Here is a 26,462-nt window from a genome sequence, read left to right on the forward strand (position 1 = left end):
ATCATTTGCATTTGAGGTCATCTTGACGCCCAAAATGCTGTTAGAAGGAGGCTTCGTGAGTTAAATTGCAGATCCGTTAGTTCATCATGCACTTTTGTCATTTTTGCTATATTTAATCCGTGCATGATATGCCTGTGCCCCTTTGGGATGTATTGTGAAGCATTTTGTCTTCTTTCCAGAGGTGCCACCCATGCATTTTTAGGATGTGTGTGTTGTCTTGTGCAAGCTTGCGAAGAGAGGTACCTGAGATTGCAGATTTCAGGGACCTAGTGATTTTCACTAAGTCTGGGATATTTTAGTTCATGATGCTATATGTCCGGCTTGTTTCCTAATGATCCGTGCCTCTTTTGAGGATGATCAGTAAGGGAGTTTTGATATTTATGTCATGCTCTATCCATCCATGTCTTTGTTGGCATTTGTGGAGTGCTCTAGGTTGACTCAATCGAGCTCAACTTTTGCTTCGTTGTTAATCTGGGCAGATAGTCAACTTGTTTGCGATTTCGCCGATGCTACCGTTAGTGTTCCATGCATGCTATGCCTTCGTTCTTGCCATGTGTAACTAGCACTTTGTGCCTTCTTGCTGGTTATATGCTTTCCTTGCCATGACTTGCACCGTAGTGAGTGCATCGAGCTCGTTTACATGCCTTCGTGAGTTAAATTTCAGCATGTCTCAGTTTTCACTAAGTCTGAAAACTGATTGTGTTCGAGCGATGTTCGTGAGCTCGGTAGAGTATTTTGTGAACCCTTTTGGCCCCAGGTCACTTTGGGTGTTTTATTAAGCTTGTTGAGTAGTTCCATGCCATGTTCTTACTTGTCATGTTCAGGTTTTCTATCATGTTGTTTTGCTGCTCCAAAGAGAGCTTCGTGATCTGAAATTTCAGACTAGTGTTAATTTCACTAAGTCTGAAATCTGTTTTGCATTTGCGTTTTAGCCATGCTTGTTTGAACCTCTTAATGGATGAATTTGCCTATGGCTCAGTGCTAGTGTTTTGTCCACCATCTTGTGTACATCACTGCCATGTATTTTGTTTTCATGTTTGGTGGCTGTAGCATGTTCTTTTCGTTGCATTTAGATGCCTACTTGCTGTAAACCGCAGACCGGTGCCGTATCTTAAAACGCTTGCCATTTCCAAACCGTAGCTCCGATTCCTATGATCTTTATATCGTTTTCAAGCGATTTCATCCCCTCTATTCAGTGGCACACTTGGTTTTCCAAGTTGATGCCAGGTTCATGCATTTCCTGTCATATCTTGTATTTTGCATCCCGCATCGCATCCCGCATAGCATATCGTCATTTCATCATTTGCTTGGTCTTGCCCGTGGTTGATTGTATCCTTGTTGCTTGTTTGTCTTGTTGGGTAGAGCCGGGAGACGAGTTCGCTACCGAGGAGCCCGTTGAGTTTGCTTGTGAGGATCCAGTCAACTCTGACAACTGTGCAGGCAAGATGATCATACCCTCGAAATCACTACTATCTTTGCTATGCTAGTTTGCTCGCTCTTTTGCTTTGCCAATGCTACGATGCCTACCATTTGCTTGTCAGCCTCCCAATTGCCATGTCGAACCTCTAACCCACCATTGTCCTAGCAAACCATTGATTGGCTATGTTACCGCTTTGCTCAGCCCTTCTTATAGCGTTGTTAGTTGCAGGTGAAGATTGGAGCCGTTCCTTGTTGGAACATTCTTTTTCTTGTTGGGATATCATTATATTGCTATGTTATCTTAATGCATCTATATACTTGGTAAAGGGTGGAAGGCTCGGCCCCTCGCCTAGTGTTTTGTTCCACTCTTGCCGCCCTAGTTTCCGTCATATCGGTGTTATGTTCCCGGATTGTGCGTCCCTTACGCGGTTGGGCTATAATGGGAACCCCTTGATAGTTCGTCTTGATTAAAGCTTTTCTAGCAATGCCCAACATTGGTTTTACCATTTGTCACCTAGCCTCTTTTTCCCTTGGGTTTCCGGAGCCCGAGGGTCATCTTATTTTAACCCCCCCCCCGGGCCAGTGCTCCTCTGAGTGTTGGTCCGAACCAGGCAGCCTGCGGGGCCACCTCGGGGAAACTTGAGGTTTGGTTTTACTCGTAGCTTGACCTATCCGAGCGTGCCCTGAGAAAGAGATATGTGCAGCTCCTATCGGGATTTGTCGGCACATTCGGGCGGTGTTGCTGGACTTGTTTTAACCTGTCGAATCATCTTGTTGTACCGAGATACCGAGTCTGATCGGTGTGTCTTGGGTGGAGGTCTATTCCTTCGTTGACCGTGAGAGCTTGTTATGGGCTAAGTTGGGACCCCCTGCAGGGATTGATCTTTCGAAAGCCGTGCCCGCGGTTATGGGCGGATGGGAATTTGTTAATGTCCGGTTGTAGATGACTTGAACTAAACTTAATTAAAATGAATCAACCGTGTGTGTTACCGTGATGGCCCCTTCTCGGCGGAGTCCGGGAAGTGGACACGGTGTTGGAGTTATGCTTGCGTAGGAAGTTCCTTTAGTTTCTCGCTCGTGCTTCGCCTTCTCTTCTCGCTCTCTTTTGCGTATAAGTTAGCCACCATATATGCTAGTCGCTTGCTGCAGCTCCACCTATATTTGCCTTATCCATTCCTATGAGCTTAAATAGTCTTGATCGCATGGGTGTGAGATTGCTGAGTCCCTGTGGCTCACAGATACTACAACTCCAGATGCAGGTCCAGGTGATTCTGCTCCAGTTGACGATTACGAGCTCAGGTGGGAGTTCGACGAGGACTCTCAGCGATATTACGTGTCCTTTCCAGATGATCAGTAGTGGTGCCTAGTTGGGGTTATCGATTCAGGACCTTGTCGCATGTTGGGGGTTTTTTTTTCTATTTTGGCGCCGTAGTCGGGCCATGAGTGTTTGTTTGATGGATGTTATTTATGTACTCTGATGTGACGTGGCGAGTGTAAGCCAACTATGTTATCTACCCCTTTTATTATGTATTACATGGGATGTTGTAATGATTGCCTGACTTGCGACATTGCTTTCAATGCGGTTATGCCTCTAAGTCGTGCCTCGACACGTGGGAGCTATAGCCGCATCGAGGGCGTTACAGAAAAGGCCTGAGGATGTCCAATCCCCATACTGCAAATGACCACGAGAGAGGAATCATTTGAAGAGCCTGCGTTGGTTAATGGATCTCTTTGGAGTGAAACTAGCATGCATCACATGTACAAACCAACTCATATTCATCATTTAAGGCTGTAGGCCAATATAATCCTTGATGGAAAGCTTTACCTGTTGGGGAACGTAGTAATTTCAAAAAAAATCCTACGTACACGCAAGATCATGGTGATGGCATAGCAACAAGAGGAGAGAGTGTTGTCCACGTACCCTCGTAGACCGTAAGCGGAAGCGTTATGACAACGCGGTTGATGTAGTCGTACGTCTTCACGATCCGACCGATCCAAGTACCGAACGTACGGCACCTCCGAGTTCAGCACACGTTCAGCTCGATGACGATCCCCGGGCTCCGATCCAGCAAAGCTTCGGGGATGAGTTCCGTCAGCACGACGGCGTGGTGACGATGATGATGCTCTACCGGCGCAGGGCTTCGCCTAAACTCCGCGACGATATGACCGACGTGGAATATGGTGGAGGGGGCACTGCACACAGCTAAGGAATGATCCGTAGATCAACTTGTGTGTCTATGGGGTGCCCCCCGCCCCCGTATATAAAGGAGCCAGGGGGGAGGAGGCGGCCGGCCAAGGAGGGCGCGCCAAGGGGGGAGTCCTACTCCCACCGGGAGTAGGACTCCCTTCTTTCCTAGTTGGAATAGGAGCAGGGGGGAAAGAGGAGGAAGAGGGGAAGGAAAGGGGGGGGGCGCCGCCCCCCTTCCCTTGTCCTATTCGGACTAGGAAGGGGAGGGGCGCGCGGCCCCCTCCTGCCTCCTTCCCTCTTCTCCCTCGAGGCCCATGTAGGCCCAATAACCCCCCGGGGGGTTCCGGTAACCTCCCGGTACTCCGGTAAAATGCCGATTTCACCCGGAATGATTCCGATGTCCAAATATAGGCTTCCAATATATCGATCTTTATGTCTCGACCATTTCGAGACTCCTCGTTACGTCCGTGATGACATCCGGGACTCCGAACAAACTTCGGTACATCAAAACTTATAAACTCATAATAAAACTGTCATCGTAACGTTAAGCGTGCGGACCCTACGGGTTCGAGAACTATGTAGACATGACCTAGAACTATTCTTGGTCAATAACCAATAGCGGAACCTGGATGCCCATATTGGTTCCTACATATTCTACGAAGATCTTTATTGGTCAAACCGCATAACAACATACGTTGTTCCCTTTTTCATCGGTATGTTACTTGCCCGAGATTTGATCGTCGGTATCCAATACCTAGTTCAATCTCGTTACCGGCAAGTCTCTTTACTCGTTCCGTAATGCATCATCCCGTAACCAACTCATTTGGTCACATTGCTTGCAAGGCTTATAATGATGTGCATTACCGAGAGGGCCCAGAGATACCTCTCCGACAATGGGAGTGACAAAACCTAATCTCGAAATACGCCAACTCAACATGTACCTTCGGAGACACCTGTAGTACTCCTTCATAATCACCGAGTTACATTGTGATGTTTGGTAGTACCCAAAGTGTTCCTCTGGTAAACGGGAGTTGCATAATTCTCATAGTTACAGGAACATGTATAAGTCATGAAGAAAGCAATAGCAATATACTAAACGATCAAGTGCTAGGCTAACGGAATGGGTCATGTCAATCACATCATTCTCCTAATGATGTGATCCCATTAATCAAATGACAACACATGTCTATGGTTAGGAAACATAACCATCTTTGATTAATGAGCTAGTTAAGTAGAGGCATACTACTGACTATATGTTTGTCTATGTATTCGCACATGTATCATGTTTCTGGTTAATACAATTCTAGCATGAATAATAAACATTTATCATGATATGAGGAAATAAATAATAACTTTATTATTGCCTCTAGGGCATATTTCCTTCAGTCTCGCACTCGCACTAGAGTCAATAATCTAGATTACATAGTAATGATTCTAACACCCATGGAGTCTTGGTGCTGATCATGTTTTGCTCGTGAGAGTGGCTTAGTCAACGGGTCTGCAACATTCAGATCCGTATGTATCTTGCAAATCTCTATGTCTCCCACTTGGACTTGGTCCCGAATGGAATTGAAGCGTCTCTTGATGTGCTTGGTCCTCTTGTGAAATCTGGATTCCTTTGCCAAGGCAATTGCACCAGTATTGTCACAGAAGATTTTCATTGGTCCTGATGCACTAGGTATGACACCTAGATCAGAAATGAACTCTTTCATCCAGACTCCTTCATTTGCTGCTTCTGAAGCAGCTATGTACTCCGCTTCACATGTAGATCCCGCCACGACGCTTTGTTTAGAACTGCACCAACTTATAGCTCCACCGTTTAATAAGAACACGTATCTGGTTTGCGATTTAGAATCGTCCGGATCAGTGTCAAAGCTTGCATCGACGTAACCATTTACGACTAGCTCTTTGTCACCCCCATATACGAGAAACATATCCTTAGTCCTTTTCAGGTATTTCAGGATGTTCTTGACCGCTGTCCAGTGATCCACTCCTGGATTACTCTGGTACCTTCCTGCCAAGCTTATTGCTAAGCATACGTCAGGTCTGGTACACAGCATTACATACATGATAGAGCCTATGGCTGAAGCATAGGGAACATCTTTCATTTTCTCTCTATCTTCTGCTGTGGTCGGGCATTGAGTTTGACTGAACTTCACACCTTGTAGTACGGGCAAGAACCCTTTCTTTGCCTGATCCATTTTGAACTTTTTCAAAATTTTATCAAGGTATGTGCTTTGTGAAAGTCCTATTAAGCGTCTTGATCTATCTCTATAGATCTTGATGCCCAATATGTAAGCAGCTTCACCGAGGTCTTTCATTGAAATTTTTTTATTCAAGTATCCCTTTATGCTATCCAGAAATTCTATATCATTTCCAATTAATAATATGTCATCTACATATAATATCAGAAATGCTACAGAGCTCCCACTCACTTTCTTGTAAATACAGGCTTCTCCAAAAGTCTTTATAAAACCATATGCTTTGATCACACTATCAAAGCGTTTATTCCAACTCCGAGATGCTTGCACCAGTCCATAAATGGAACGCTGGAGCTTGCACACTTTGTTAGCACCTTTTGGATCAACAAAACCTTCTGGTTGCATCATATACAACTCTTCTTCCAGAAATCCATTCAAGAATGCAGTTTTGACATCCATTTGCCAAATTTCATAATCATGAAATTCAGCAATAGCTAACATGATTCGGACAGACTTAAGCATCGCTACGGGTGAGAAAGTCTCATCGTAGTCAACTCCTTGAACTTGTCGAAAACCTTTCGCGACAAGTCGAGCTTTATAGACAGTTACATTACCATCAGCGTCAGTCTTCTTCTTAAAGATCCATTTATTCTCAATTGCTTGCCGATCATCGGGCAAGTCAACCAAAGTCCATACTTTGTTTTCATACATGGATCCCATCTCAGATTTCATGGCCTCTAGCCATTTTGCGGAATCTGGGCTCATCATCGCTTCCTCATAGTTCGTAGGTTCATCATGGTCAAGCAACATGACTTCCAGAATTGGATTACCGTACCACTCTGGTGCGGATCTTACTCTGGTAGACCTACGAGGTTCAGTAGAAACTTGATCTGAAGTTTCATGATCAATATCATTAGCTTCCTCACTAATTGGTGTAGTTGTCACAGGAACCGGTTCTTGTGATGAACTACTTTCCAATAAGGGAGTAGATACAGTTATCTCATCAAGTTCTACTTTCCTCCCACTCACTTCTTTCGAGAGAAACTCCTTCTCTAGAAAGGATCCGATTTTAGCAACGAAAATCTTGCCCTCAGATCTGTGATAGAAGGTGTACCCAATAGTCTCTTTTGGGTATCCTATGAAGACACATTTCTCCGATTTGGGTTCGAGCTTATCTGGTTGAAGTTTCTTCACATAAGCATCGCAGCCCCAAACTTTAAGAAACGACAACTTTGGTTTCTTGCCAAACCACAGTTCATAAGGCGTCGTCTCAACGGATTTTGATGGTGCCCTATTTAACGTGAATGCGGCCGTCTCTAAAGCATAACCCCAAAACGATAGCGGTAAATCAGTAAGAGACATCATAGATCGCACCATATCTAGTAAAGTACGATTACGACGTTCGGACACACCATTTCGTTGTGGTGTTCCGGGTGGCGTGAGTTGCGAAACTATTCCGCATTGTTTCAAGTGTAGACCAAACTCGTAACTCAAATATTCTCCTCCACGATCAGATCGTAGAAATTTTATTTTCTTGTTACGATGATTTTCCACTTCACTCTGAAATTCTTTGAACTTTTCAAATGTTTCAGACTTGTGTTTCATCAAGTAGATATACCCATATCTGCTCAAATCATCTGTGAAGGTGAGAAAATAAGATACCCGCCGCGAGCCTCAACATTCATTGGACCACAAACATCAGTATGTATGATTTCCAACAAATCAGTTGCTCGCTCCATAGTTCCGGAGAACGGCGTTTTAGTCATCTTGCCCATGAGGCACGGTTCGCAAGTACCAAGTGATTCATAATCAAGTGATTCCAAAAGCCCATCAGTATGGAGTTTCTTCATGCGCTTTACACCTATATGACCCAAACGGCAGTGCGACAAGTAAGTTGCATTATCGTTATCAACTCTGCATCTTTTGGTTTCAACACTATGAATATGTGTATCACTACTATCGAGATTCAATAAAAATAGACCACTTTTCAAGGGTGCATGACCATAAAAGATATTACTCATATAAATAGAACAACCATTATTCTCTGATTTAAATGAATAACCGTCTCGCATCAAACAAGATCCAGATATAATGTTCATGCTCAACGCTGGCACCAAATAACAATTATTTAGGTCTAAAACTAATCCCGATGGTAGATGTAGAGGTAGCGTGCCGACCGCGATCACATCGACTTTGGAACCATTTCCCACGCGCATCGTCACCTCGTCCTTAGCCAATCTTCGCTTAATCCGTAGTCCCTGTTTCGAGTTGCAAATATTAGCAACAAAACCAGTATCAAATACCCAGGTGCTACTACGAGCATTAGTAAGGTACACATCAATAACATGTATATCACATATACCTTTGTTCACTTTGCCATCCTTCTTATCCGCCAAATACTTGGGGCAGTTCCGCTTCCAGTGTCCAGTCTGCTTGCAGAGCACTCAGTTTCAGGCTTAGGTCCAGACTTGGGTTTCTTCTCTTGAGCAGCAACTTGCTTGCTGTTCTTTTTGAAGTTCCCCTTCTTCTTCCCTTTGCCCTTTTTCTTGAAACTGGTGGTCTTGTTAACCATCAACACTTGATGCTCCTTCTTGATTTCTACCTCCGCGGCTTTTAGCATCGCGAAGAGCTCGGGAATTAGTCTTGTTCATCCCTGGCATATTATAGTTCATCACGAAGCTCTTGTAGTTGGTGGCAGTGATTGAAGAATTCTGTCAATGACACTATCATCAGGAAGATTAACTCCCAGTTGAATCAGTGATTATTATACCCAGACATTTTGAGTAATGTTCACTGACAGAAACTATTCTCCTCCATTCTTGCAGCTATAGAACTTATTGGAGACTTCATATCTCTCAATCCGGGCATTTGCTTGAAATATTAACTTCAACTCCTGGAACATCTCATATGCTCCATGACGTTCAAACGTCGTTGAAGACCCGGTTCTAAGCCGTAAAGCATGGCACACTGAACTATCGAGTAGTCATCAGCTTTGCTCTTGCCAGACGTTCATAACATCGTCAGTTTGCATCCATGCAGCAGGCTGGCACCCAGCGGTGCTTCAGGACGTAACTTTTCTGTTGCAGCAATGAGGATAATCCTCAGTTACGGACCCAGTCCGTGTAATTGCTACCATCATCTTTCAACTTTGCTTTCTCAAGGAACGCATTAAAATTCAACGGAACAACAGCACGAGCCATCTATCTACAAACAAACATAGACAAGCAAAATACTATCAGGTACTAAGTTCATGATAAATTTAAGTTCAATTAATCATATTACTTAAGAACTCCCACTTAGACAGACATCTCTCTAGTCATCTAAGTGATCACGTGATCCAAATCAACTAAACCATGTCCGATCATCACGTGAGATGGAGTAGTTTCAATGGTGAACATCACTATGTTGATCATATCTACTATATGATTCACGTTCGACCTTTCGGTCTCCGTGTTCCGAGGCCATATCTGTATATGCTAGGCTCGTCAAGTATGACCTGAGTATTCCGCGTGTGCAACTGTTTTGCACCCGTTGTATTTGAACGTAGAGCCTATCACACCCGATCATCACGTGGTGTCTCAGCACGAAGAACTTTCGCAACGGTGCATACTCAGGGAGAACACTTCTTGATTATTAGTGAGAGATCATCTTAAAATGCTACCGTCAATCAAAGCAAGATAAGATGCATAAAGGATAAACATCACATGCAATCAATATAAGTGATATGATATGGCCATCATCATCTTGTGCTTGTGATCTCCATCTTCGAAGCACCGTCGTGATCACCATCGTCACCGGCGCGACACCTTGATCTCCATCGTAGCATCGTTGTCGTTACGCCATCTATTGCTTCTACGACTATCGCTACCGCTTAGTGATAAAGTAAAGCAATTACAGGGCGTTTGCATTTCATACAATAAAGCGACAACCATATGGCTCCTGCCAGTTGCCGATAACTTCGGTTACAAAACATGATCATCTCATACAATAAAATATAGCATCACGTCTTGACCATATCACATCACAACATGCCCTGCAAAAACAAGTTAGACGTCCTCTACTTTGTTGTTGCAAATTTTACGTGGCTGCTACGGGCTTAGCAAGAACCGTTCTTACCTACGCATCAAAAACCACAACGATAGTTCGTCAAGTTGGTGCTGTTTTAACCTTCGCAAGGACCGGGCGTAGCCACACTCGATTCAGCTAAAGTGAGAGAGACAGACACCCGCCAGCCACCTTTAAGCACGAGTGCTCGTAACGGTGAAACCAGTCTCGCGTAAGCGTACGCGTAATGTTGGTCCGGGCCGCTTCATCTCACAATACCTCCGAACCAAAGTATGACATGCTGGTAAGCAGTATGACTTGTATCGCCCACAACTCACTTGTGTTCTACTCGTGCATATAACATCAACGCATAAAACCTAGGCTCGGATGCCACTGTTGGGGAACGTAGTAATTTCAAAAAAATTCCTACGTACACGCAAGATCATGGTGATGGCATAGAAACAAGAGGAGAGAGTGTTGTCCATGTACCATCGTAGACTGTAAGCAGAAGCGTTATGACAACGCGGTTGATGTAGTCGTACGTCTTCACGATCCGACCGATCCAAGTACCGAACGTACGGCACCTCCGAGTTCAGCACACGTTCAGCTCGATGACGATCCCCGGGCTCCGATCCAGCAAAGCTTCGGGGATGAGTTCCGTCAGCACGACGGCGTGGTGACGATGATGATGCTCTGCCGGCGCAGGGCTTCGCCTAAACTCCGCGACACGGCTAAGGAACGATCCGTGGATCAACTTGTGTGTCTATGGGGTGCCACCCGCCCCCGTATATAAAGGAGCCAGGGGGAGGAGGCGGCCGGCCAAGGAGGGCGCGCCAAGGGGGGAGTCCTACTCCCACCGGGAGTAGGACTCCCTTCTTTCCTAGTTGGAATAGGAGAAGGGGGGAAAGAGGAGGAAGAGGGGAAGGAAAGGGGGGGCGCCGCCCCCCTCCCCTTGTCCTATTCGGACTAGGAAGGGGAGGGGCGCGCGGCCCCCTCCTGCCTCCTTCCCTCTTCTCCCTCGAGGCCCATGTAGGCCCAATAACCCCCCGGGGGGTTCCGGTAACCTCCCGGTACTCCGGTAAAATGCCGATTTCACCCGAAACGATTCCGATGTCCAAATATAGGCTTCCAATATATCGATCTTTATGTCTCGACCATTTCGAGACTCCTCGTTACGTCCGTGATCACATCCGGGACTCCGAACAAACTTCGGTACATCAAAACTTATAAACTCATAATAAAACTGTCATCGTAACGTTAAGCGTGCGGACCCTACGGGTTCGAGAACTATGTAGACATGACCTAGAACTATTCTCGGTCAATAACCAATAGCGGAACCTGGATGCCCATATTGGTTCCTACATATTCTACGAAGATCTTTATCGGTCAAATCGCATAACAACATATGTTGTTCCCTTTGTCATCGGTATGTTACTTGCCCGAGATTTGATCGTCGGTATCCAATACCTAGTTCAATCTCGTTACCGGCAAGTCTCTTTACTCGTTCCGTAATGCATCATCCCGTAACCAACTCATTTGGTCACATTGCTTGCAAGGCTTATAATGATGTGCATTACCGAGAGGGCCCAGAGATACCTCTCCGACAATGGGAGTGACAAAACCTAATCTCGAAATACGCCAACTCAACATGTACCTTCAGAGACACCTGTAGTACTCCTTTATAATCACCCAGTTACGTTGTGACGTTTGGTAGTACCCAAAGTGTTCCTCCGGTAAACGGGAGTTGCATAATTCTCATAGTTACAGGAACATGTATAAGTCATGAAGAAAGCAATAGCAATATACTAAATGATCAAGTGCTAGGCTAACGGAATGGGTCATGTCAATCACATCATTCTCCTAATGATGTGATCCCATTAATCAAATGACAACACATGTCTATGGTTAGGAAACATAACCATCTTTGATTAATGAGCTAGTCAAGTAGAGGCATACTAGTGACTATATGTTTGTCTATGTATTCACACATGTATCATGTTTCTGGTTAATAAAATTCTAGCATGAATAATAAACATTTATCATGATATGAGGAAATAAATAATAACTTTATTATTGCCTCTAGGGCATATTTCCTTCATTACCCACAAGTGTCGGGGAACCGATGTAGGTACCGCACACGCCTTCATGAATATCTTGTAGAAGTGCTCGCCTTGTTCCTTGGTATCGGTGCTAAATCCGGTAGATCTTGGGTAGGGGGGCCAAGCTTGGTGATCAGAGCTAGATGGTAACAGGGAAAGTAGGGAAATGGTGTTTTACCCAGGTTCTGGCCCTCTTAAGGAGGTAAAACCCTACGTCCTACTCCTTACTATTGATTGTGATGGGGTATAGAGTACAGATTGATCCCTCGAGATCGTATGGATTTGACTAAGCTCTAAACCTTGCAAAGGTGAATGTGTATGTATCTACAGACCAAACCCCACGGCTTATAGATTATGGGGGTACCTAGGGTTTACACAGGTCTGTTATAATGTAGGGAGAAATATGCCAACTATTCAAAAATACGCTTATAGTGTATGCCAAGCCTCTAGGAGATCTTCATCTTGATTATGCCAAGGGCCAGGGCCAACATGGCCCATACATCAGTCTTTGGTGGGTTCTCGGCCCGACCCATAGCCGATGGACCAACATGGAAAACACCCCTAATCCAGGACACCAACAGTAGCCCGTGAACTATTCTTTTACACGGATTGTCTGACGAAATTTTCTGTGTTAGCTACCCCGATCGCACACGAGCATATGCACTAAGCGTATGTGAACGGAGGAGCTATCGCAGACAATTTACTGGGTCATGTGGGATGGACCCCCCATCGCACACACATGCAAGGAAACATTTTAAAACTATGTCACAGAAAGGGGGATAAAAACCGTTTGTATAGGATGTCACTGCAATAGTGTCTTTCCTATAAATGCCATGGGCCATTAACAGCGGAGACACAGATTGAACCTTTTTTTTGGGCCAGAAGATACATAGGGCTTCTAGTAGACCGAAAGATGTTTGGGCCTAAAATTTGCCAAAGTGCCCACTGGCCATTAGCAGGCCAAAATGTATCGCATGCCATGGTTGGCTCATTTACATGGCGGTCTGGTACTTGTGAGTTGCATTGGGATTTTCCCTGAAGAAGAAGGGTGAAGCAATATAGTAGCATATAGTATCTCCCTCAGTGAGAACCAAGGTTATCGAACCAATAGGAGAACCACACAAATGCCTAGTAAGCAATACCTGCACACACAAGAGCAAAAATACTTGCACCCAACACGGCAAGAGGGTTGTAAATCCCCTTGAACTTATTACTTGCAAGGATTAAATCTGGTAGTGGTAGATATATAAAATGCAAAATAAAAGAAAAGAAAGAAAATTGCATCAAGGTATTTTTGGTTTTTGTAATATGATAAAAGTAGACCCCGGGGCCATAGTTTTCACTAGAGGCATCTCTCTCATAATAATAGTATATGGTAGGTAGAAAAATTACTGTTGGGCAATTGATAGAAAAGCGCATAGTTATGACATTATTCATGGCAATGATCATTTATATAGGAATTACACCCGTGACAAGTAGACCGACTCCTGCCTGTATCTACTACTATTATGCCACCAATCGACCGACTCTTGTTTGCATCTATAGTATTAAGTTCATGATGAACAAAGTAACACTTTAAGCAAGAATAACATAACATAGATAGAATAAAACCAAGCAATATGATTAAACCCCGTAATTTACCCTTTGTGGCAACAATACAAATACGTGCCTCGCTACCCCTTCTGTGACAAGGTGAGGACACTGCAAGATTGAACCCACTACAAAGCACCTCTCCCACTAAAGATAAATCAGTCTAGTTGGCCGAACCAAACAGATAGATCAGAGAGGAATATAAACCTATAATAATCATGCATAATAAAGTTCAGAAAAGACTCAATTTCTTTCAATAATAACGTGATCATAAACCCACAATTCATCGGATCCCAACAAACACACGTAAAAGAAGATTACATCAAATAGAACTCCGATGAGAACATTGCACTGAAGATCAAAGAGAGAGAGATAGAGAGCCATCTAGATAATCACTATGGACCCGTAGGTCCGTGGCTACTCACACATCATCGAAGGTGCAACATGGTTGATGTAGAAGATCTCCGTGATCAATTCCCCCTTCGACATAGTACCGGAAAAGGCCTCCAGATGGGATCATGGAAGAGCAGAAGGTTGCAACGGAGGAAAAATTGTTCGTCTAGCTCTTGGGTTTTTTGGAATATTTGAGAATTTATAGCGCTGGAATTAGGTTAGATGGAGCCACGAGGGGCCCACAAGGCATCAGGGCACGCCTACCCCCCAGGGCTCGCCCTGTTGCCTTGCGGTCTCCTCGTAGGTCTTTTGGTCCTCCCCCGAAGTTTCTAGGGTCTCTTAAAAAATCATCAAAAAGTTTCGTAGCGTTTGGACTCTATTTGGTAAAGATTTTCTGTAAAACCAAAAACAAGCAGAAAACAACAAGTGGCACTAGGCACTGATATTAATAGGTTAGTCCCTTAAAATGATATAAAATTGCATAAAAAGTATCCAAGATTGATAATATAATAGCATGAAACAATAAAAAAAATTATAGATACGTTGGAGACGTAACACGGGTCATAAATGCGCCGACTTACTACACGTGCCTTTAAGAGGCCAACACTGACTGGATTTGTGTCATCAAGAATATGGGCCGTTAATAGGCCCAATGTCACATCAGGCCATACATGGCCCATGGGTAGCGTCGGCCATTAACGGGCCGAAAGACACATCGGGTTGGAATGGCCCAACTCTACAGTGGCCCGCTAACAGGACGAAAGGCAGACCTCGCGGAAAACGGCCCAATTCCAGTACGGTTCATTTATGGGATGAAAATATCATCGAGCAACAAATGGGCCCAAATGTACGAGGACCTTCAACATGCCAGAAATGCACTGGGCCATAATTGGGCCCAAATACATAGCGGGCTATTAACGGGCTAAAAGAGTGACCATGGGCCGCAATGATGGCAAATCCATAACGGCCAGTGACAGGCCAAATTTACACTATTGTTACGGGCCGTACGGACCGTGCCTATAAATGGGCCGTGTGCAAGCAGGCCGTCAATGGGTCGGCCCACTAACTTTGAATCGGGCGACCTTTTTATCTAAATGGGCCATTGTTGGGTCATGCCATGTGTCACGGTTTCATTAGCGTGTATTGTTCGTTGGATGGGTGACACCTGTTGCAACACAGAGCTGATGCGTGGTTCCGTTAGCTAATGAGAAAATGACATGTGGAAAATTGTCATTCGTCGGGGCTGTTAACGGGTATCGGATCCAAAACTGGCACCTGATAGCTTAACGGTGACCCGTTACGGTGGCTGCCACATGTCGGTTACCCTTGACGAAAACACTTCCATGACACACCATTTATCGTCACAAAAGTGGACACTTCCGTGATGTTAAATGGAGTATTGTCATGGAATACTTCTATGATAGAACATGTATGACTATCTTGATTCTGTCATAAATCATCACGACTGTACATGCGTGACGAAAAACATGATCTACTGTGACAAACATGTATTATCACGGAAGTGTTTTTCTTAGTGTAGCCACCCGCTGGACAACTAGGCACAGGGTGTTGGGTTCGTTGCCATGGCAGACACCCATAGGGTGCTCTTGCTTATCACCGGGCTGGGCAATACCTACTACTAGTGTTGTTTCTGGTGGTGGTGGTGGTGGTGGTGGTGGTGGTGGTGGTGGTGACGACTTGCATGATGATTGACAATGACGACGACGATGATGATGGCGATGTACATTTTGTGGTAGCTAGGGCTTGAAAACTGTTGATGAGGTGGTATATACTAACCCCTCACACTGATGGTGAACTTGCAGTGGTAGGTTACACCCTCTTTTTGAATGTGTTGGTAGGATGACACAAAGTAGTTAGGATGAAGTTGCTTTGCCTTTTGGGTATACGATCATGCATGCATAAGTTTCTTGTGTTCCATGTGTACTGTATTCCTTTTCTTGTTGCTTGAATCGTTGCTCTTTTGTCAATGCTAGGTGAAGTGGCATGTGGTGTGGAGAGGGAGGTTCTAGGGGTTTACAGTTCATGACAAATAGCCAAGAGTAAGTGACTTGTTACACAGACAACTTCTTCGAAGTGTTTAAGAGTAGATAGAAGGCATAGGATGCTTACTACACGTTTGTGCTCAAATAGAAGAGCAATGTTGAAGCAGGTAAGCCTCCCAGTCGGTTTGGGGTGTGTGGGATGAAAAACTTCATCATCGTCGTCCAGTTCGTCGTGATTGTAGTGATGTATTATTTGTGTGATCGTTGTGATCGTATGTAAGCTATATATGATAGGCTCACCACATAAGATACAAAGTAAGCAGAGGCCGAATTTATGCAACCAAATATCATGCAGTGCATCAACACAATTGTAAGCAGGCAACCAAACGTGCAGGGGAGGGGGAGTTGGTGTTGTCATGCATGCAGTAAGTATCCGGACAACCAAACAATGTACACAACATAATTTTTAGCTTTGCATCTGCTCTGCCTGTCTAGGTGAGACATATATGCAAAAGGGAAAAAGATACAAGCAACCAAACATGCTCATCGTAGATTGATGATCATGCATGAACAACAAAATATGTTATGCATCCTATCCAGAAAACAGAGGAAGCATAGTTAGTGAGAACGGGAAGATTTGCAACAATAGCACATGGGTCCATGACTTCACACCAAAACCATCAATGGTCAACATGACATCCAGTTTAGCCGGCCTTCACACCAAAACCACTAATGGTCAACATGACATCCAGTTTAGCCGGCAACATGGTTCAAAAGACACACTCGACGGTCAGACGACAAGCAGAAGCAAATCCAGACAGACACATGTTTCTTAATCTAAAGCTGTAAACCACCATTGACCTCCTATAGCTTTTTTTTTTTTTTTGAGAATCTTGACCTCCTATAGCTAAGCTAATCAACACTAGTCCTACGTAGCCCAACTGGGCTAGCCAACCCACTACTCTTTATTTATTTATTAAAAAGCTTGCAAGTACTCTTCATTTTAGTAAGTTTTTAGCTTGAATAATTTAGACCAAACCAACCCCCCCCCCCCCCCCCCCCCCCCCCCCACTATGTCTCCAAATCATAATACTCTACTCCTCTCCACCTTGTCACTCTAGAGTCGGCGGACTTCCTCTGTCCCTTCTGCCTTTACTCCCTTCACCGAATTCCCCAAACCCCAGCTCGCCGCCGCCCGCATTGCGACGCCGGCCCCGGAATACGAGGACCCGTCGCGTCGTGTCAGATCCAGCTCGGAGCCTTCCCCGCCGAGGCCGCCGACCAGAGCTTTTCCCCGCAAGAAATGGCGCCATTCGAGCGGGTTCTTGGGAAGACGCTTCTTCGCTAGGACCGCAGCAGGGGTCTGTGATGGAGAGCGCCTCCAATGAGGAGATGCTGCCCCCGGCGCTGCCTCTGGCGACGCTGATTGGCCGCGAGCTCCGCGGCGGCGGCTCCGAGCGCCCGCTCGTGCGGTACGGCCACTCCGGCTTCGCCAAGCGCGGCGAGGACTACTTCCTGGTCAAGCCCGACTGCCTCCGCGTCCCCGGCGACCCTTCCTCGGCCTTTTCCGTCTTCGCTGTACGCGCACTGTCTTATTCGCAGCCCCCCTTTTGTTTTTTCTCTCTCGGGTTCGGCCATGTGAGGGCGTGTTTGTTTCTCGGATCTGCTGACTGTAGGTGTTCGACGGTCACAATGGCGTGTCGGCGGCGGTGTTTAGCAAGGAGCACTTGCTCGACGATGTGATGAGCGCCGTGCCGCAAGGTATCAGCCGCGAGGACTGGCTGCAGGTGCTGCCGCGCGCGCTTGTGGCAGGCTTCGTAAAGACAGACATTGACTTCCAGCGCAAGGGTGAGACTCAGAGAGAGGCCATTGCAATGCCGTTATATTCCCCGGCGAATCTCATCACTAAGTTGTTGTTAACTCTGGGAATTGGTGCAGGGGAAATGTCAGGGACGACGGCGACGTTGGTCGTCATTGTTAGCGAACGTGTGTTCGTGCTGTCTGTACGTGCCTACTTTCTAGGACTAGCGCTGAGTTAGTTATCTGGCCAGCCGTGTATGTATAAAACCTGTGTAACCCAGATTGATGAATGTATGAGTGTTGCACGGCCTCTCTCTCTTCGCTCGCTTTGACTCCAGCATGGTATCAGTTTAATCCCGATCCGCACCTTCCGCTGCCCCACCTCTTTCCTACACTCCGCCGGCGCCATGAGCACCTCCTCGTCCGTCTCTTCCGCCGGCGACTCCTCCGATGACGAGCAGTTTGATCTTCCCGTGGCCACTCAAACCCTTCCCACCATTACGATCCAATCTCTCCGTATCCGAGACCATGTCCTCGTCATTCTCGATTACGAGAAGGAGAACTACGGCCTTTGGCGCCGCCAGTTTCTCGACGCCCTCGCCAAGTTCGGCCTCACCGACCACGTCGATGGCTCGCCGGCGCAGGCCACCTCCAATTGGGTCCTCAACGACTTCGCCATCCTCTCCTGGTACAACGCCACCGTGACTCCGTCGACCTTGGAGATCGTAGCGGAGCGCAAGGCCTCGGCCTACACCATCTGGCGCTCGATTCGCTCCCTCTTCCGCAGCAATCGGGATGCCCGGATCACATATCTCCTGGATGAGTTCCATAGCTTCATTCAAGGAGAGCTCTCGGTCGTGGACTACACCGCCAAGCTGAAGCAGATGGCGGATACACTTCGGGACCTCGGCCACCGCATCAAGGATCGCGATCTTGTCCACAACGTCCTGCGCGGCCTCGACGAGCGCTTCCAGCACGCCGTCCCGCACATGACCAGCGGTCGCCGGCCCTCCTTCATCAAGCTGCGGGCCTTCCTCCAGTTGGAGGAGCAGCGCCTCGGCCGGCAGGCGCGCGTCGCCGCCCGCACCGCTCTGCTCGCCCAAGCCTCGGCGTACTACGCGGCTCGGCCTCCGACTCCTGCGCCTGTCCCCGCCTCCTTCACCCAGGCCCTGCTCGCCCCCAACACTCACGCCGTGGGCTCTTCTTCCGGCGGCGGCTCTTCAGGCCATCGCAACAACCGACAGAAGAAAAGGAAGCAGAATCCTTCCTCCGGCGCCAGCGGCTTCTCTTCAGGCGGGGGTCCCTCCGGTGGGTTTCCCGCGGGCGCGCGCCCTCCCACCACCGTGGCCGGCACCTTCCAGGGCATCCTTGGAGCTCGCCCGCCCGCTCCGGCTGTGCCTCAGGCTCATCACGCCACGACCGCGGCCACGCCCTCACCACACTGGGACCAAGCCGCCCTCATCGCTGCACTCAACCAGATGGCTCTGCATCCTCCTTCCGCGCCTGGTGGTGAATGGGTCTTCGACAGCGGCGCCTCGTCCCACATGAGCTCCGGTTCCGGTATAACCCACTCTCCTCCCAACCCCTCCTCCCCTTCTTCCATCGTCGTCGGCAATGGCTCCCTCCTGCCCATTACCGGTGTCGGTTCCACCTCTTTTCCCACCCCTACTCGCCCTCTCTCTCTTCTTGAAATCCTCATCTCTCCCTCTCTCATTAAAAATCTAATCTCTGTTCGTGCTTTTACTCGTGACAATTCTGTTTCAATCGAATTTGACCCCTATGGCTTTTCTATTAAGGATCTGGCCACCAAGACGGTGCTTCTCCGATGTGACTCCCCCGGCGATCTTTACACCTTCGCCCCGCCACGTCACTGCCTCACCGCCGCCGTCACCGCCGACTTGTGGCACCAGCGTCTCGGCCACCCCGGCGCCGCCGTCCTCGCCAAGGCCTCCGCTCATTTCGATTTTAGCTTCAATAAAACTTCGACGAGCAATTGCGATGCATGTCGTTTAGGCAAACATACAAGGCTCCCCTTTAGTTCTTCTTCTTCCCGCACCACTTTTCCTTTCGAACTTTGTCATTGTGATTTATGGACAAGCCCTCTGTTAAGTGTATCCGGATATCAATTTTATTTGGTCATTCTTGATGATTTCACACATTATACATGGACTTTTCCCATTCGTCGCAAATCTGAAGTTCATGGTCTTCTCGTTCAGTTTTATGCGTACGTTACGACGCAATTCTCTCGCCCTATCCTCGCCCTCCAAACCGACAACGGTCGCGAATTTGATAACCACGCAAATCGTGCGCTACTCGCCTCCCATGGCACCCTCTTTCGTCTAACTTGCCCTTACACTTCACAACAAAATGGGAAGGCCGAACGGATTCTACGCACCCTAAACGATGGTGTTCGCACCCTCCTCTTGCATGCGTCCATGCCTCCACACTGGTGGGCGGAAGCCCTAGCCACATCCACCTATCTACTCAACAGACGTCCATGTAAACCCAATCTTCGTACCACCCCACATGAGCTTCTCTTTGGGACCGTGCCTGACTTCCGTCACTTGCGTGTTTTTGGATGTCTCTGCTACCCTAACCTTCTAGCCACCGCACCCAACAAATTATCCCCTCGATCCGCCGCTTGCGTTTTTTTGGGCTATCCAGACGAGCGCAAAGGATATCGTTGTTACGATCCCCTCACCAGGCGCATTATTTTTTCCAGGCACGTCATCTTCGTTGAGTCTGTTTTTCCGTTTAAAACGATTCCAAACTTACCCAACGATTCACCTGGATCAGCTCCCGATCTTCCTCCCGTCGATTACGTCGATCCGCCTGCATGGGCGCCGCCCCCACCGGCCCCTCCTGGATCGCCATCTGTTTCCCCCATGCAGCCCACGACCACTCCCTCCACTCCTCCAGCTACGTCCCAGCAGCCCACGATTCCCTCGCCTCCTGGCCCACCATCACCACCAGCCGGTCCATCCTCATCTCCCGATCCCTCCAACCATCCCACACCACCTCTTCCTCGCATGCACCCAACTGCTCATGCGTCACACCCGATGTTAACGCGTGCAAAACACGGAATTTTCCAACCAAACCCGCGTTACGCTAATCTGCATGCTTCAGTTGTCTCGCCACTTCCCACATCTGTTCGCTCTGCTCTCCAAGACCCAAACTGGCGTGCCGCGATGCAGTCCGAGTACGATGCTCTCATCGCAAACTCGACATGGACTCTCGTCCCTCGTCCCCCCGGCACTAACGTTGTCAGCGGCAAATGGGTTTTCCGACACAAAACGAACGCCGACGGCTCCCTCGCACGCTACAAAGCCCGATGGGTCGTTCGTGGCTTCGCTCAGCGCCCCGGCATTGATTTTGGGGAGACCTTCTCTCCGGTGGTCAAGCCGGCCACGATTCGGACGGTGCTCTCTTTGGCGTGCTCCCGGGGCTGGCCCGTGCACCAGCTTGACGTCAAGAACGCTTTTCTTCATGGCGTTCTCGACGAACAGGTCTACTGCCACCAACCAGCCGGTTTCGTCGACGAGGCTCGTCGCGATCATGTGTGTCGTCTCTCCAAGTCTTTGTATGGCCTCAAACAGGCCCCCAGAGCTTGGTTCCACCGCTTCGCCACCTTCGCCGCCACCATCGGGTTCGCCGCCTCGCGCTCCGACGCCTCGCTGTTCATCCTACGGCGGGGCAACGACGCCGCGTACCTACTCCTATACGTCGACGACATCGTCCTCGCAGCTTCCTCGACGACTCTCCTTTGCGTCATCATCGATCAGCTCCGTCGCGAGTTCGCGATGACGGACATGGGCGCCCTCCACTACTTCCTCGGCATCCGCGTCCAGCGCACCTCGCGTGGGTTCTACCTCGACCAGACCCAGTACGCTGAGGAGTTGCTTCAGCGCGCCGGCATGTCACAGTGCCATCCGGTCTCCACTCCAGTCGACACGTCGCCCAAGGTCGCTGCCGACGCCGGCTCTCCCGTGCTGGATCCCTCTGAGTATCGCAGCCTCGCTGGTGGGTTGCAATACCTCACGATGACTCGCCCGGACCTCGCATATGCCGTCCAACAGGCATGCCTGCACATGCACGATCCTCGGGACAGCCATCTCGCCATCGTCAAGCGCATTCTGCGCTACGTCCGCGGCACCACCACCCACGGTCTTCTTCTTCCGATCTCCATGTCTACTGAGATCATCGCGTATTCTGACGCGGACTGGGCTGGTTGCCCCGACACTCGCCGCTCGACCTCCGGCTATTGCGTTTACCTAGGCGATACGCTTGTCAGCTGGTCCTCCAAGCGCCAAGCCATCGTCTCTCGGTCCAGCGCAGAAGCGGAGTATCGCGCCGTTGCTAACGCTGTTGCAGACTGCGTTTGGCTACGACAGCTCCTCGGTGAGCTCGGCTGCTCTTCCTCACAGGCTACCATCGTGTTCTGCGACAACGTATCGGCTGTGTATATGTCCACCAACCCAGTTCATCACCGGCGGACCAAACACATCGAGCTTGATATCCACTTTGTCAGAGAGAAGGTGGCCCTCGGCGAGTTTCGCATCGTACATGTCCCGACTACTCAACAGCTAGCGGACATCATGACCAAGGGATTGCCAACATCCGTCTTTCAGACTTTCCGGTCCAGTCTGTGTGTACTGCCACGCAGCGACGACACGACTGCGGCGGGGTGTTAGCGAACGTGTGTTCGTGCTGTCTGTACGTGCCTACTTTCTAGGACTAGCGCTGAGTTAGTTATCTGGCCAGCCGTGTATGTATAAAACCTGTGTAACCCAGATTGATGAATGTATGAGTGTTGCACGGCCTCTCTCTCTTCGCTCGCTTTGACTCCAGCAGTCATTGATGGGTTCACCGTGACTGTGGCGTCAGTCGGAGACTCCAGGTGCATCCTTGACACTCAAGGTGGTGTGGTCTCTCTGCTAACCGTGGACCACAGGCTAGAGGAGAATGCAGAGGAGCGGGAGCGTGTCACGGCGAGTGGAGGGGAGGTCAGCCGGCTGAACCTCTGCGGTGGACAGCAGGTAGCGCTCTACCGGGAACAGCTTGGGGATACAACTGCATGTTTGGATATGAACTTTGGGGTAAATCGTTCTGCTTATTTTTGTATAGGTTGGCCCTCTCCGATGCTGGCCAGGTGGACTGTGCCTTTCAAGATCAATTGGGGATACCGATGTTGGGGAGTTCATCGTGCCAATTCCACATGTCAAGCAAGTGAAGGTGAATTTGGAAGTTTGCTCAAATGCCATGAGCGTAGCTTATTCTAGTGTATCTTGACTAACATGTGTGTTTTGGGTTTGCCATAGCTCTCTAGTGCTGGAGGAAGGCTAATAATTGCATCAGATGGAATATGGGATGCAGTGTCCTCAGAGATTGCAGCGCAGGCGTGCAGAGGCTTGCCTGCAGAATTGGCCGCAAAGCTTGTTGTTAAGGTCAGTATGCATTTAGCTGCAGTTGTTAAGTTGTCCATACTTTCTATGGTGTGCTTGATTGTCTTGACAATCTAAGTGAGATCAATTTTGCTTGTACAGCAAGCTCTAAAGACAACTGGATTGAAAGATGATACAACTTGTGTAGTTGTTGATATCATCCCATCTGATCATTGTTCAACACCACCACCGTCGTCTCCAAAGCAAAATCAGAACAAGTTGAGGTCTCTTCTTTTTGGTAGGAGGTCCCATAGCTCTGTTGGAAAGCTTGGTAACAAAAAAAAGTCTGCTTCATTTGGATTTGTGGAGGAATTATTTGAAGAAGGCTCTGCATTGTTGGAAGAAAGGCATGTTCTTATTTTTCTCTTACAGTTCATATTGTTGAATATACTATGCATATCAGTAAAGTACATGGTTTTTAGTCGTGCATTTATTTGTCATATGTGAATTTTGTGTTTGTCATTGGATCATTTCCTTTTGCTTCACTTTTATCTCCTTATCCCTGGTTTAGTTTGATGATATACAATACATCTTTGGGATGGTGAAGAAGAAGTGGTTGTATCCACCCCCTAACTGAACATTTCTGGATTAGCACTGGTAGTCTTTTTTTGTGCGTCAGTTGTTCAATCTCATCTGTAGCTATTTAATGTTTCATGAAAAGCAGTAAAGCAACATTGCACAAGCTTCTCCATGAATTGGTCTTATGTGCCATGTCCTGGGTACCAGATATGCCTTTATTTTGGTGCTGTTGAATTACTGGACCTATTTTTCCACTCTCTTGGTTAGGTGCATATAGCTGGTGTACATGCCAGATATGTATTCACACTCACGGTGACAGTTTTCTGTTCTTTGTGGTGGCATTGTCCATTTCTCTTGGGGTGGCATTGTCCTTGAGGCATTGCTTAAATATGCCGTCTAGTTGAAAATTAGAATGTAGACCAAGGTCAAAAGAGCCAAGTAATACACGAAAAATATTTTGCTCGGCACATTCTGACTGGAGATGGACAACCAAAATTTTGAGATGACTTCTAGTTGTGTACTCATTTGTTGAGTTGTTGTGCTTCTTCCAGTAACGGAACATAGGTAATGTAATAGAATATCACCTTTGTTAGTTTGCATTTCTCATACTTCTGTAGACTAGTAGGTGGTCTGGAAAGATAGGATTCTTATCTTGTATGCCACTACAGCGCAAGAATGGTTAGCACTGGAATGAACAAACTGCATCTTCCGCTAGGAGCATCTCACTTTGCCTCTTCCATATACAATTTGCTGTATAATAAATAAATAGCCTCAGTCATTACATGCTTCTCTTATCAGTTTGTCCACTTGGCTGTTGAGATATATTGCTGATTGACATTTTGTTTGTTTGAGGAATGCCATCTGGTATTTTACTTCACCGTGTTCATCTTAGGCCTTTTGACAGCATACTAACATCTTGTCACCTAGTTTTTGCAGGTTGGGTAGAAATTGCCTGTCAAAAGCAAATTTGCCCCCATTTCGCTGTGCGATCTGTCAAGTAGACCAAGTGCCATTCGAAGATTTAGTAACAGATAGTGGGGAAGGTTACTGCTCTGCCCCGTCAACACCATCGACCGCTCCTTATCTTTGTTCTGGCTGTAGAAAAAAGAAGGATGCAATGGAAGGTAAAAGATCTAGTCGCTCGACTGCATGCACTTGAAAGTACCAATATGACTGAATGATCCTTGTCCATGAGAACTAGTATCCTGGTTCAGTTTTCTGCTCTATGTAAGAGAGGAGAGAATAAACTGTTTGTCACTGGATCGAAGAATTATTTGGGCGAAACTAACTGTGTTCTGGCCTGAACTGAACAAATTGGGCCACTAACAAGCCTGTTGTCTATCAAGAGCGCTGATGAAAATTCCATTTGCTCTGAGAAGATGGCTCCCCGAAATTCAGCACTAGGTTTTTCTCTGTACCTTAGCCTGTAAAGTGAAATGACTAGCTTAAAAATGTTTCAGGAAGCAACGGCAAGGCTCCTCGTTGCTGCTTTGAAATGTACGTACCTTGTATGGAACCGAACTGACTAGTGTTTGATGCTATCCTTGTCGAAGCTACTACTGCATTCTGGGTTGGTTTTTGTTGCGCTTGTCATATAATTTCACTACTAAATCTGATCAGCGGGGAGACAGTGGCGCAACTTGTCTGGCGGTAAGATGAAACTCTTGACTGGAGATTGATTGATCTCATAACCCAAATGGTGTACAACTGTTTTCCTGCTGTGTTCTGATGACACTGCATCCTCTGACATTTAGGCACGTACAATGGCCTCCATGTTTAAAATAGAGAAGGCAAGTTAGAGAGATGATACTGTTCACATATTAATGTATACCAACTTCCCTTGATAAGTCAGAGGATCTCGTTCCCACTGCAAGGTAAGGTATTGGCATATGATAGATTGCTTTCTTCCTTTTTGTTGAAAAGTTGCTCCTGGCCTTGAGCGCTGAAGCATCCAAATATCGCCATGTTAATTAATAGAGCTGCCGCTGCCAGCTATGCCCATGTCAGCAAAAGATTACAGGCTTACTTCCTTGAGCTGTTTTTTTTTCAAACCTAGTTCCTTCGGCTTTTCCTTTTGAGCAAATAAGAGCAACTCCAACGGGCCGACCCAAACGGACGGCGCATTTGTCCGCTTTTTGTCCGTTTGGGTCGGCCGCCCGCCCGTCGTCCGCCCTCTTTTACATTTGGGGCGGCAGCGCGCACAACGCACCGACCCATTTCATGCCCGCATTCAACTTTTAAATAAAAAGGGCCCGCGGCCGATCATGCCAGCGGCCGTGTCTCATGCCCGCACCATGTCAGCGCCGGCGTACAATGCCGGCTTATACGCCGGCTTTAGAAAATATCACCACAGTTCATGCTGACGCACTCGCCAACCGGCCGGCACACATGCCAGCACAAAAAAAAGGGGGGACTTGAGTTCGACCACGCCATCTCGGCTCCCATGGTCATGCCGGCATACCTGCCGGCATACAAAAAAGGTGGCCCTCGCCGCCATAGATCACTCGTCGGCGAACTTGAGCATGTCGGCCTGCATCTTCTCGAACCACGGCCTCTTCCTTGGCGACACGGTGTTGAGATCCATCTTCATGATCTCCACCCCGGTCATCATGCTCGCAAGAGCCACTTCTTTCGCCTTGGTCTTGGCGTTGGCGGCCTCGATCTCTAGCATCCTCGCTTGCTTCTCCGCCTCGAGCTCGAACATCTTGGCTTGCTTCTCGTCGTCAAGATCAAGCCTCCTCCTTTGGATCTCCATGAAAGCATTC

General features: G+C 47.6%; 2 protein-coding genes across 3 annotated transcripts; both read left to right on the plus strand.

Moving 5' to 3' along the window:
• The first annotated feature begins 17,019 nt into the window (after nucleotides 1–17,019).
• On the plus strand, nucleotides 17,020–25,057 carry LOC123092389 (probable protein phosphatase 2C 33). 2 transcript variants are annotated; one of them, XM_044514159.1, is made up of 8 exons: nucleotides 17,021–17,515; nucleotides 17,614–17,785; nucleotides 17,876–17,923; nucleotides 22,589–22,773; nucleotides 22,862–22,969; nucleotides 23,056–23,181; nucleotides 23,281–23,525; nucleotides 24,634–25,057. In XM_044514159.1, exons 1-8 carry the CDS (start codon nucleotides 17,306–17,308, stop codon nucleotides 24,854–24,856), a joined length of 1,317 nt encoding a protein of 438 aa, XP_044370094.1. In that variant the 5' UTR covers nucleotides 17,021–17,305; the 3' UTR covers nucleotides 24,857–25,057. The 2 variants fall into 2 exon arrangements, with proteins under 2 accessions (XP_044370095.1, XP_044370094.1); XM_044514160.1 differs by having other exon boundaries at nucleotides 17,020–17,515; nucleotides 17,614–17,923.
• On the plus strand, nucleotides 17,996–19,886 carry LOC123092388 (uncharacterized). Its single transcript, XM_044514158.1, has 2 exons — nucleotides 17,996–19,297; nucleotides 19,534–19,886. Exons 1-2 carry the CDS (start codon nucleotides 18,145–18,147, stop codon nucleotides 19,566–19,568), a joined length of 1,188 nt encoding a protein of 395 aa, XP_044370093.1. The 5' UTR covers nucleotides 17,996–18,144; the 3' UTR covers nucleotides 19,569–19,886.
• Nucleotides 25,058–26,462: the final 1,405 nt, after the last annotated feature.

This window comes from Triticum aestivum, chromosome 4B, assembly GCF_018294505.1.
Source record: "Triticum aestivum cultivar Chinese Spring chromosome 4B, IWGSC CS RefSeq v2.1, whole genome shotgun sequence".
NCBI classification, from domain to species: Eukaryota; Viridiplantae; Streptophyta; class Magnoliopsida; order Poales; family Poaceae; genus Triticum; species Triticum aestivum.

What these genes read in the sequence shown, in the direction of transcription:
- LOC123092389 (XM_044514160.1), top strand. Translation starts at nt 17,306, where the DNA reads ATGGAGAGCGCCTCCAATGAGGAGATGCTGCCCCCGGCGCTGCCTCTG. An exon ending in CGGCCTTTTCCGTCTTCGCT is followed by an intron (nt 17,516 to 17,613) that starts GTACGCGCACTG and finishes TGCTGACTGTAG; the next exon opens with GTGTTCGACGGTCACAATGG. An exon ending in CACATGTCAAGCAAGTGAAG is followed by an intron (nt 22,970 to 23,055) that starts GTGAATTTGGAA and finishes GGTTTGCCATAG; the next exon opens with CTCTCTAGTGCTGGAGGAAG.
- LOC123092388 (XM_044514158.1), top strand. Translation starts at nt 18,145, where the DNA reads ATGAGCACCTCCTCGTCCGTCTCTTCCGCCGGCGACTCCTCCGATGAC. An exon ending in CCACATGAGCTCCGGTTCCG is followed by an intron (nt 19,298 to 19,533) that starts GTATAACCCACT and finishes TTTTCTATTAAG; the next exon opens with GATCTGGCCACCAAGACGGT.